Source organism: Myxocyprinus asiaticus, chromosome 26, assembly GCF_019703515.2.
Source record: "Myxocyprinus asiaticus isolate MX2 ecotype Aquarium Trade chromosome 26, UBuf_Myxa_2, whole genome shotgun sequence".
Lineage (NCBI taxonomy): Eukaryota > Metazoa > Chordata > Actinopteri > Cypriniformes > Catostomidae > Myxocyprinus > Myxocyprinus asiaticus.
The window spans coordinates 15,056,339-15,069,022 of NC_059369.1; the positions used below are offsets into that span (position 1 = coordinate 15,056,339).

Consider the following 12,684-nt stretch of genomic DNA (forward strand, 5'->3'; position numbering starts at 1 on the left):
TGTTTTTAGGCTTTATAAGGACAGAATGTGTCTTAAACATGCAGTGATTTGCAAAGGTTTGTTGATCCTCAGTGTTTTGATGCAAATGTGTTGAATAATCAGTGGAGCCTAAATATAACACATAAGTTTCATTTGTCCTGTTCTACTTGCCTGTGAGACGAGACGTTGGTTTTCATTTAGCCAAGCCTGCCTCATGTTGGTCTTATGGTCAAATCTTTGAGCAAGAAGTTCAAGCTTTTCCTGACGAATCAGCTCTTTTCTAAGAGCCACGCCCCTCTCATGCTCCGCCTTCTCTAATCTCTCCCAGGCCTTTCATGAGACAAACCTCAAGTTTATTATTGTCGTTCATTAATCCAGATAAAAAAAAATTATAAAAAATATTAAGAGATTTTAAAAATAAAGTCTTTCTACAGTAATTAGTAGGGTGCATCTATCATCATATTTCTACAAAAAAATTACATTTAACATACATATTTAGCATAACAAAATGAAGCCTGTTTTAAGACTTTTAAGATTAATCATTATTGTAAATAGTGATGAAAACCATCTTGTACTGATTGATTGCCAATTAAAAGCAGCAAAAATTAAAAGCATTATATAGTTCAAATGCAGCTTTGTCTGACTTTGAATCCAGTTGAAAGACACATTAACTAAACTGTACTACCTTATTGATGTCTGAGATCAGTTTCCCGTCATGAGGCACATATGGCTTCTGATTGTTAGCTCTGAGCTTACTTTGGATGGTGAAAAGCAGCACCTCCAGATTTCCTTTCTCCTGGAACCTGGAAAAACACAGGACATGCATCCATGTCACAAATAAGCACAAAAATGATCAGCATCTATCTTAAAAATTCCTTTCCTAACACTCCCTATGTGTTTCCATTAAAACAGCCCAACAGCACATACACTTACTTTTTCAGACCCAACCACATAGCAAACTGTATGTGAGTAGGTCAGTAGTTGTAAAACAAGCTGTATTGCAGTGGAAGTAACAGTTGTCTCATGTCAAAGTTTCAGCACATTCCTTGATTATTTGATGAACAAAATGGTATTAACAAGTTTTGATGCCAAATGGACTAATGTAATTAACAGGTCACTCAGATCTTTAAAAACAGCACAACATACAAGGCAAAGGAGTCCAATAGACATCGGCACATCAGGCTGAAAGAGGTTCCAATACAATGTGAAAAGTTCTGTTTCATTTATTCTCTCTTACTTGATGGGCTTCTCGATGGTGCAGTAGGTGGTAAACGCTTGAAGTTGTTGCTGAACACCAGATAGCGAGTTAGCAAACTTCTGGTTGCTAATGATGCTTATGGTTCTCTCGATCCACTCCAACAGGTCAGACGCTAAAGCCTCATAACGCCGAATTATTTTGTCAACTTCAATAGCATTGTCTAGCACCTAGAGAGAAGGGCAGAGATGAAAAGTTTACATACCAAAGCCATGCTTGATTTTGACCAGAGTATGTTGACTATGACTAAAAACAGTGCATAAAGAACTATTAGTGTTTAAATGGTATACATTATCCAATAGCCCAGCTGGCCAAGGTAACATCAGTGGAAAAGGAAAGTTGTTTCAGAGTCGTTTGCAAGTTTTTACATTTATATACAAAGATTACAAGAACAAAAAATTTTCTTTAGAATAATATGAGCTGATGAATCATGCACCATAAGACCAGGAGCACACAGAAAATAAATACATTTTGATTTCAGGTTGGTGTGCAAAAAAAAAAAAACTCTCACCTTGCCGATCCTCTTCCCTTCTACAATAAGTGCCTTCATTTTGGAGAAGTAATGGTAGTAGGATACTACATATGTGATGATGGACTTCTCATCTGGATTCTCTGTGTTTACATCTGTGTTGGGACAAAATGGTTATTTTTTTCAGACTACAATGGCATAAAATTTTAGTAAACAATTACATGTTGTATGATGATTATGTGCAAAATGAAAAAATTGTAAAAGATCAAATTTTAATCAAATAAATGAAAAAGTTTAAAACATGTATTAAACATCTAAAAGATACAACAATATACAACTGTCCTTGTTGCGAAAAACTGAGCTCCTGAAGTAATAGCATATCATGAATATACTAAAGTATTAGCTTTTTTTCATTATTGTATTCTGAATAGTTCATACTTTAGAGACTGTTATTAATTTTCCATGTTTTAGCCAGTTTAGGATATTGCATTGTGTTTCGTGGGTTTTTACGGAAACAGCATATTCACAACACAAGTTACGCATTCTGATTAGCACGTAACTTAGTTCAAGTTCACCAGTTCATTCGCTTCATTGTCTGTGCAGATGCAAGTTGCAATATTACATACACTATTTTGCCAAAAGTATTCACTCATCTGCCTTTAGACGCATATGAACTTAAGTGACATCCCATTCTTAATCCATAGGGTTTAATATGACGTCGGCCCACCCTTTGCAGCTATAACAGCTTCAACTCTTCTGGGAAGGCTTTCCACAAGGTTTAGGAGTGTGTTTATGGGAATTTCTGACCATTCTTCCAGAAGCACATTTGTGAGGTCAGACACTGATGTTGGACGAGAAGGCCTGGCTCGCAGTCTTCGCTCTAATTCATCCCAAAGGTGCTCTATCGGGTTGAGGTCAGGACTCTGTGCAGGCCAGTCAAGTTCTTCCACACCAAACTCGCTCATCCATGTCTTTATGGACCTTGCTTTGTGCACTGGTGCGCAGTCATGTTGGAACAGGAAAGGGCCATCCCCAAACTGTTCCCACAAAGTTGGGAGCATGGAATTGTCCAAAATCTCTTGGTATGCTGAAGCATTCAGAGTTCCTTTCACTGGAACTAAGGGGCCAAGCCCAGCTCCTGAAAAACAACCCCACACCATAATCCCCCCTCCACCAAACTTCACAGTTGGCACAATGCAGTCAGACAAGTACCGTTCTCCTGGCAACCGCCAAACCCAGACTCGTCCATCAGATTGCCAGATGGAGAAGCGTGATTCGTCACTCCAGAGAACGCGTCTCCACTGCTCTAGAGTCCAGTGGCGGCGTGCTTTACACCACTGCATCCGACGCTTTGCTTTGCACTTGGTGATGTATGGCTTGGATGCAGCTGCTCGGCCATGGAAACCCATTCCATGAAGCTCTCTACGCACTGTTCTTGAGCTAATCTGAAGGCCACATGAACTTTGGAGGTCTGTAGCGATTGACTCTGCAGAAAGTTGGCGACCTCTGCGCATTATGCGCCTCAGCATCCGCTGACCCCGCTCTGTCATTTTAGGTGGCCTACCACTTCGTGGCTGAGTTGCTGTCATTCCCAATCGCTTCCACTTTGTTATAATACCACTGACAGTTGACTGTGGAATATTTAGTAGCGAGGAAATTTCACGACTGGACTTGTTGCACAGGTGGCATCCTATCACAGTACCACGCTGGAATTCACTGAGCTCCTGAGAGCGGCCCATTCTTTCACAAATGTTTGTAGAAGCAGTCTGCATGCCTAGGTGCTTCATTTTATACACCTGTGGCCATGGAAGTGATTGGAACACCCGAATTAAATTATTTGGATGGGTGAGTGAATACTTTTGGCAATATAGTGTATATGTTGTGGATATACTGATTAATCTCATGTATAAAAAGGATGAGATTGAGTGAGGTAATTAACTTGTTTGTAAAGCAATTAATTTTGCCGTTGTTCATCTCCAGTGGGGAAATCCCCTACATACTGGATTATTGTGTTAGATGAATCAATTCTTTCTAAATGTTTCTTCTTCTAAAAACAGATGTTTCTCCATCTGTTTGTGCACTGTTAATATCTTGCAGTATTATTTTTTCTCATCATATTTTCATCAACAGTAGGTTTTAATTAAAATCGTTTAACTATCGTCATGTTGCGTCTTTTTTCTCGTCTTCGTTATAGCTCGCATAATTCAAAAAACCTTTTCGTTAGTAATTTAATTAATGAAATTAACACTGTTGGCTATTTAGTTATCAAGAAATATCATGCATGTACGGTGGCCCTTGGGTGCACAACCCAACAAAATTAGCAGAGCAAATAATAGATAAAAACAAAATTAAATTAAGCCATAACACAACAAAATTATCAGAAAAGTAAATGTCGTGTTGTGGCTTATTTCGATTTTGCTGTGGCTTTTTGTCTGTATAGTGGCTTAATTACATTGTTTTGTGACTTAATATTGTTGTGCTGTGTTTTTTTTAGTTATGTTGTGGTTTCATTTTGTTGCGTTGTGGCTTAATTTTGTTGCGTTGTGGCATAATTTCATTGTGTTGTGGTTTAATTTTGTTGCATTGTGGTGTAACTTGATTGTGTTGTGGCTCAATTTAGTTGTGTTGTGGCTTAATTTTGTTGCGTTGTGGCTTAATTTCATTGTGCTGTGGTTTAATTTTGTTGCATTGTTGTGTAACTTGATTGTGTTGTGGTTTAATTTTATTGTGTTGTGGCTTAATTTTGTTGCATTGTGGTATAATTTGATTGTGTTGTGGTTTAATTTAGTTGTGTTGTGGTTTAATTTTGTTGCATTGTGGCTTAAATTTGTTGCGTTGTGGTTTAATTTTGTCGCGTAGTGGCTTAATTTTGTTGCATTGTTGCTTAATTTTGTTGCGTTATGGTTTATTTTGTTGCGTTGTGGTTTAATTTTGTTGCGTTGTGGTTTAATTTGATTGCGTTGTGGTTTAATTTTGTTGCGTTGTGGTTTAATTTTATTGCATTGTGGTTTAATTTAGTTGCATTGTGGCTTAATTTAGTTGCGTTGTGGCTTAATTTATTTGCTTTGTGGCTTAATTTTGTTGCGTTGTGGTTTAATTTAGTTGTGTTGTGGTTTAATTTTGTTGCGTTATGGCTTAATTTTGTTGCGTTGTGGCTTAATTTTGTTGTGTTGTGGTATAATTTGATTGTGTTGTGGTTTAATTTAGTTGTGTTATGGCTTAATTTTGTTGCGTTGTGGCTTAATTTTGTTGTGTTGTGGTTTAATTTTGTTGTGTTGTGGTTTCTTTTTGTTGCATTGTGGCTTAATTTTGTTGCGTTGTGGTTTAATTTTGTTGCGTTGTGGTTTAATTTGATTGCGTTGTGGTTTAATTTTGTTGCGTTGTGGTTTAATTTTATTGCGTTGTGGTTTAATTTAGTTGCATTGTGGCTTAATTTAGTTGCGTTGTGGCTTAATTTAGTTGCGTTGTGGCTTAATTTTGTTGCATTGTGGTTTAATTTAGTTGTGTTGTGGTTTAATTTTGTTGCGTTATGGCTTAATTTTGTTGCGTTGTGGCTTAATTTTGTTGTGTTGTGGTTTAATTTTGTTGTGTTGTGGTTTCTTTTTGTTGCATTGTGGCTTAATTTTGTTGCGTTGTGGTTTAATTTTGTTGCGTTGTGGCTTAATTTAGTTGTGTTGTGGCTTAATTTTGTTGCGTTGTGGTTTAATTTTGTTGCATTGTGGTTTAATTTTATTGCGTTGTGGTTTAATTTTATTGTGTTGTGATTTAATTTTGTTGCATTGTGGTGTAATTTGATTGTGTTGTGGCTTAATTTAGTTGTGTTGTGGTTTAATTTTATTGTGTTGTGGCTTAATTTAGTTGCGTTGTGGTATAATTTTATTGTGTTGTGGTTTAATTTTGTTGTGTTGTGGTATAATTTTATTGTGTTGTGGTTTAATTTTGTTGTGTTGTAGCTTAATTTAGTTGTGTTGTGGTTTAATTTTGTCGTGTTGTGGCTTAATTTCACTGTGGTTTAATTTTGTTGCATTGTTGTTTAATTTTGTTGCATTGTTGTTTAATTTTGTTGTGTTGTGGTTTAAATTTGTTGTGTTGTTGTTTCATTTTGTTGTGTTGTGGTTAGTAATTTAATTAACGAAATTAACACTGTTGGCTATTTAGATATCAAGAAATATCATGCATGTACGGTGGCCCTTGGGTGCACAACCCAACAAAATTAGCAAAGCAAATAAAAGATAAAAACAAAATTAAATTAAGCCATAACACAACAAAATTATCAGAAAAGTAAATGTCGTGTTGTGGCTTATTTCGATTTTGCTGTGGCTTTTTGTCTGTATAGTGGCTTAATTACATTGTTTTGTGACTTAATATTGTTGTGCTGTGTTTTTTTTAGTTATGTTGTGGTTTCATTTTGTTGCGTTGTGGCTTAATTTTGTTGCGTTGTGGCATAATTTCATTGTGTTGTGGTTTAATTTTGTTGCATTGTGGTGTAACTTGATTGTGTTGTGGCTCAATTTAGTTGTGTTGTGGCTTAATTTTGTTGCGTTGTGGCTTAATTTCATTGTGCTGTGGTTTAATTTTGTTGCATTGTTGTGTAACTTGATTGTGTTGTGGCTTAATTTAGTTGTGTTGTGGTTTAATTTTATTGTGTTGTGGCTTAATTTTGTTGCATTGTGGTATAATTTGATTGTGTTGTGGTTTAATTTAGTTGTGTTGTGGTTTAATTTTGTTGCGTTGTGGCTTAAATTTGTTGCGTTGTGGTTTAATTTTGTCGCGTAGTGGCTTAATTTTGTTGCATTGTTGCTTAATTTTGTTGCGTTATGGTTTATTTTGTTGCGTTGTGGTTTAATTTTGTTGCGTTGTGGTTTAATTTGATTGCGTTGTGGTTTAATTTTGTTGCGTTGTGGTTTAATTTTATTGCATTGTGGTTTAATTTAGTTGCATTGTGGCTTAATTTAGTTGCGTTGTGGCTTAATTTAGTTGCGTTGTGGCTTAATTTTGTTGCATTGTGGTTTAATTTAGTTGTGTTGTGGTTTAATTTTGTTGCGTTATGGCTTAATTTTGTTGCGTTGTGGCTTAATTTTGTTGTGTTGTGGTTTAATTTTGTTGTGTTGTGGTTTCTTTTTGTTGCATTGTGGCTTAATTTTGTTGCGTTGTGGTTTAATTTTGTTGCGTTGTGGCTTAATTTAGTTGTGTTGTGGCTTAATTTAGTTGTGTTGTGGCTTAATTTTGTTGCGTTGTGGTTTAATTTTGTTGCATTGTGGTTTAATTTTATTGCGTTGTGGTTTAATTTTATTGTGTTGTGATTTAATTTTGTTGCATTGTGGTGTAATTTGATTGTGTTGTGGCTTAATTTAGTTGTGTTGTGGTTTAATTTTGTCGTGTTGTGGCTTAATTTCACTGTGGTTTAATTTTGTTGCATTGTTGTTTAATTTTGTTGCATTGTTGTTTAATTTTGTTGTGTTGTGGTTTAAATTTGTTGTGTTGTTGTTTCATTTTGTTGTGTTGTGGTTAGTAATTTAATTAACGAAATTAACACTGTTGGCTATTTAGATATCAAGAAATATCATGCATGTACGGTGGCCCTTGGGTGCACAACCCAACAAAATTAGCAAAGCAAATAAAAGATAAAAACAAAATTAAATTAAGCCATAACACAACAAAATTATCAGAAAAGTAAATGTCGTGTTGTGGCTTATTTCGATTTTGCTGTGGCTTTTTGTCTGTATAGTGGCTTAATTACATTGTTTTGTGACTTAATATTGTTGTGCTGTGTTTTTTTTAGTTACGTTGTGGTTTAATTTTATTGTGTTGTGACTTAATTTTGTTGTGTTGTGGTTTAATTTAGTTGTGTTGTGTTTTAATTTTGTCACGTTGTGGCTTAAATTTGTTGGGTTGTGGTTTAATTGTATTGTGATGTGACTTTTCGTTGTGTTGCGTCTAAATTCCATTGCGCTGTGGTTCATTTCCATTGTATTTTGAGCTTTTCTTATTTTGTTTTGCTGTGTGCACCCCTGGGCCACCATAACATATGAACCTACCTATAAGGTTCTCATTGCAATCAACTAAATTTAGTTTGTTACCTTCAGGATCTAGAAGTTTAGTGAGTCCAAGACTCTGTTCAGCGATGTTGAAGGCTTGTTGGAGGTTGTGTGTTGCATTGGATCTGGTCAACTTGTGGAATTCAATTAAATCAGGTCTGTAAAACATGCCAGAAGCAATCAGCTCAGAGAATAGTTATGTAAAATGGCATGTAAGAAAGGAAACTGTATGGTGTATCAGGTGAGTGTGTGTTAACTTGTATAGCATGTCTCTGCGTGTGTGTCTGAGCTCTAACCTGTGCCTGTGAATGAGAGCATTGAAAGCCAGGCCATCCCTCCAGCAGGTGGTGAAGTTGTGAATGTTAACTTCAGGGTACCTGAGGCGAGGCACATAAAACGTCTCAAGCATAAAGAGGAGGAACATTTGTGGACATTAGTGCATTTCCACACAAGAATATGGTGAGAAATATGAAAATATGCAACTCTTGTCCTTATGATTGCTGTGACTACTGACAAACATGGAAACCGAAATTCGAACTACTAAAAGCTAGAACTGTTGTTGAACGTATGGGCTCACACATTGAGCTCCAGTTTCCGTGTGAAATATCAACTTAGGTGCACTAAAAGCGAGCTATATTTTTAGTTTTCAATGTTGTAATACAATCAACAGGAACGCATATTTTATTAACTCTACTGCCTAACCCAAACCTCGAACCTAAACCTAACTGTCAGTGGAGTTTCAGAGCGGAAATGCAACCTCCAAATTGTGGAATCCTCCTGGTTTCTATGGGACCAGAACCTGTGTAATCAGTAGTGTCAGATGGGGGATGACGCTTGTCAGAAATTCAGCAGAATGGGGTCGATTTTAGCGTACATAAACATTCAGAAACAACTTGTCGATTTCCTGTGTGATCATGTTGGTTTACGTGGTGGTAATGGAGTCTTACCCTGCTGTTTTCATCTGACACCAAAGTAGTAGGGCATCTTTTGCTGAACGTGTTTCTCTGTTGTCCTCAGTCTCAATCTTAATCACCTGGATCTGTTAGGGGTGAGAAACAGCAATATAACAGTTACTACAAAAAATGATTCTAAGACTTTCTTTAAAGTTAATCTGCTCTTCTGCCATTGGTTGATACAAACAGGTAGTCCCACCCTAAATTCACGCTATTGGTTGAACCTGAAGTTGACATGTGGACATAAACAAACAGAGCAATGTTCTGAAAGTGCCACAGAGCTACAGTCTTCAAGAGCAGGATTGATCATTGCTGCTTTATTAATAGGTAATGGCGTGTCCAGTGTATTAAAATAGCATTTACATATTTTAAAAGCCAATGTGAGAAAGAATAAGCATTCGAGTGTCAGAAGATGATGGGTATTGGGCATGGTTTTCTAATTGGGCTGTTCTGTTAATGTTATCAGGCCACATATGTTCTGTTTAATCTCATCTCATCACATATGACAGCAATAGCACCAATCTTGTCACTCTGACATGATACATACTAATGGTGTGGCACAAGGACTTAAATACAAATACACATGTGCTGCACAAATATCCACAAATATCTTGCCTTACAGCCAAGAAGGTACTCCAGGGGATCCATGAAGAATATACAGTATATAAAACATAGAACTTACTTTCTGAATGCAAATTTGAACTATTAATTAACTTGTAATCTGTAATGCCTGTATAATACAGTAGTGTTAGTTAATGTTCATACTAAAAGTTATTATAAAGTGTAACCAAGAAATTTAGCTTCTAAATTGGTGGTCCTTTGGTCTATAAAGGGTAGGGTTACCCTAACCCTAAGCTAGCCTTATTAATAAATGTGAAACATACAACTGAGTCTATGCTCTCTCTCTCTCTCTCTCTCTCTCTCTCTCTCACACACACACACACACACACACACATCCTCAACACATTTGTGTAAGCACATTGCGAAACTACAGTGTCTCCTGAGTGTCCCAAGATCATTCGTCATATTGAATTTCTCACATCATGCAATCAATAAATGATCAATATTTACTCTCTCAAAACACTGAGCATGAACATTCAAGGGTATTTTACAGATAAGCTGTGCAATTCTTACGAAAATGAAAATGGAAGGAAATGTAAACACAATCGAACAATCGGCCAGCAAAAGAAAATAAATGTGAAAATATCACTTTATCAAACCATAAAGTGTAGGTTGTGAAGTATCTTTCAACATTTGCATGCTCATAACATTTCTGGTCCTCAGGAAGTTTTGTAACTCTAGTTTGTATTAAAAATAGACTGATAATTGGTTTAACCGATATTTTACCGTTATTTACACTTTTTTTTTTTACTTAATCAGTTATCGATTCTAAAATATTAGGTTTAACAATATTATCTGGGTTTCCCAAAGCACTAAGTAGGACATTAGTAGCATTGTCATCCAAGTAGTTTGTAAAAATATTCGTAAATTAATGAGAGCTTTGAACCGCTCTTAAGTCCATTAAGTGCAACTTAAACATATCTTTCTGGCATCTTTCACAGTTTATCAAAGACAATGGGACATTTAATAAATTGTATTAATTAATCTCTATGATTGAGCATCAATACATCTGAAACTCTGTCTTACTAAAGCCATAATTATTTCTTTAAATAAATTCTGTAATAGTTAGGTAATAAATTTCGGTTACAAACAACTTCCATGTTTGTCAGTATTTCCACCTTATTTTCATTTTGAAAAGACAAACACCTGAACATATTTGCCAAAGTGATCAGCACCTTTGGACTGGACAGCTCCCGTAACAAGGCTCTTAAGTTCAAATTTATAATGAGTGATCTACATGCTGGTTTGGGAAACAGGTGTTACTCCTTCGTAAAATAACGAGCAACGTTAGCTAAGATGATCATTAAAGCTTAAGTTGCAATGCTATCGGGAAACTGTCCTGGTTACTTTCGTAACCTCCGTTCCCTGATGGAGGGAACGAGACATTGTGTCGATGTAGTGACACTAGGGGTCACTCTTGGGAGCCCCAAACACCTCTGATCTTTGAAAAAAGGCCAATGGGAATTGGCGAGTGGAATTTGCATGCCACTCCCCCGGACATACGGGTATAAAAGGAGCTGGTATGCAACCACTCATTCAGGTTTTGTGCTGAGGAGCCGAGACAAAGTCCCGGTCTTTTCAGCGGGTAGTTCAGCCCGCCACGAGGTCCCACCTGCCGGTACGTCCGACAACGTTGTCCCCTTGGTCCCCCTTGCACGGAACTTGGACGCGTGGCTCGCACTTTCCAATCCATCGCGATGGCTGATCCGGACCGCCAGGCGCCCGCCCAGGTTCAGCGGTATTCACTTCACCTTGGTCAAGAGTTAAAACGCTGCCACCTTGCGTGCGGAGATCGCTACCCTCCTATGGAAGGGCGCGATAGAACCTGTCCCTCCAGCCGAGATGAAGAACGGGTTTTACAGTTTATTTCATCGTACCGAAAAAAGGCAGTGGGTTGTGGCCGATCTTGGACCTGGTAGTACTGAACCGGGCTTTACACAGACTCCCATTCAAGATGCTGATGCAAAAACACATTCTGGTGAGCGTCCGGCATCAAGATTGGTTCGCGGCGGTAGACCTGAAGGATGTGTACTTCCACGTCTCGATCCTTCCTCGACACAGACCCTTCCTGCGGTTTGCATTCGAGGGTCAGGTGTATCAGTACAAAGTCCTCCCTTTCGGCCTGTTCCTGTCTCCTCGCATCTTTACGAAGGTCGCAAAGGCTGCCCTTGCCCCGTTAAGGGAGGTGGGCATTCACATTCTCAACTATCTCGACGACTGGCTAATCCTAGCTCACTCTCGAGACATGCTGTGCGTACACAGGGACCTGGTGCTCTCACACCTCAGCCAACTAGGACTTCGGGTCAACTGGGAAAAGAGCAAGCTCCTCCCGGTTCAGAGCATCTCTTTTCTTGGTTTGGAGTTGGACTCAGTCTCCTTGACGGCATGCCTTATGAACGAGCGCGCCCAGTCGGTGCTGGCCTGTTTGAAGGCGTTCAAACAGAAAACAGCAGTTCCACTGAAATTTTTCAGAGGCTCCTGGGGCATATGGCGTCCTCGGCGGTGGCCACCCCGCTCGGGTTGATGCATATGAGGCCGCTTCAGGACTGGCTCCAGGCTCGAGTCCCAAGATGGGCATGGCAACACGGGACATATCGCGTGGCCATCACGCCGGTCTGTCACCGTCTTTTCAGCCCTTGGACCGACCTCTCATTTCTACGGGCAGGTGTTCTTCTAGAACTGGTCTCCAGGCGCGTCGTGGTCATGACAGACGCCTCCAAAACGGGCTGGGGTGCTGTTTGCAAGGGGCACGAAGCCGCCGGCCTCTGGACGGGTCCGCGACTGCATTGGCACATCAACTGCCTCGAGTTGTTGGCAATTCTGCTCGCCCTGCGAAGGTTCCGGTCATTGATCCAGGGCAAGCACGTGTTAGTTCGGACAGACAACATGGCAACGGTAGCAAATGTCAACCGCCAAGGCGGTCTGCGCTCTCGTTGTATGTCACAACTCACCCGCCGTCTCCTCTTCTGGAGTCGGCAGCACTTCACCTGTGGTGGTAAACACGATCACTCAGGCTAGGGCCCCTTCTACGGGGCGCCTGTATGCCTTTAAGTGGTGTCTGTTCGCTAAGTGGTGTTCTTCCCGATGCGAAGACCCCCAGAGATGCGCAGTCGGATCAGTGCTTTCCTTCCTGCAGGAGAGGTTGGAAGGGAGGCTGTCCCCTTCCACCTTGAAGGTGTATGTTGCCGCCATAGCAGCACACGTAGAAGGGTAGCGATTTCCGCGTGCAAGGTAGCAGCGTTTTTGCCCTTCACCGAGGTGAAGCAGATGCCGCTGAACCTGGGTGGACGCCTGGCAAACTGAATCGCATAGCCGAGTTGGATGGTCCGGATCAGCCATCGTGACGGGTTGGAAAGCGTGAGCCAAGCG

The 12,684-nt window shown here is 39.2% G+C and overlaps 1 protein-coding gene across 1 annotated transcript in view; it reads right to left on the reverse strand.

Annotated features, from left to right (window-relative positions):
* The window catches only part of LOC127417226 (spectrin beta chain, non-erythrocytic 4-like), a 140,678-nt gene that overhangs the window by 96,811 nt on the left and 31,183 nt on the right, over positions 1 to 12,684 (reverse strand). Inside the window, exons 5-11 of the mRNA XM_051657081.1 lie at positions 8,689 to 8,780; positions 8,038 to 8,118; positions 7,784 to 7,899; positions 1,746 to 1,858; positions 1,217 to 1,404; positions 665 to 782; positions 151 to 309 (exon numbers count right to left, since the gene is read on the reverse strand). Coding sequence (XP_051513041.1) covers positions 151 to 309; positions 665 to 782; positions 1,217 to 1,404; positions 1,746 to 1,858; positions 7,784 to 7,899; positions 8,038 to 8,118; positions 8,689 to 8,780 — 867 coding nt within the window. The remainder of the gene's footprint in view (positions 1 to 150; positions 310 to 664; positions 783 to 1,216; positions 1,405 to 1,745; positions 1,859 to 7,783; positions 7,900 to 8,037; positions 8,119 to 8,688; positions 8,781 to 12,684) is intronic.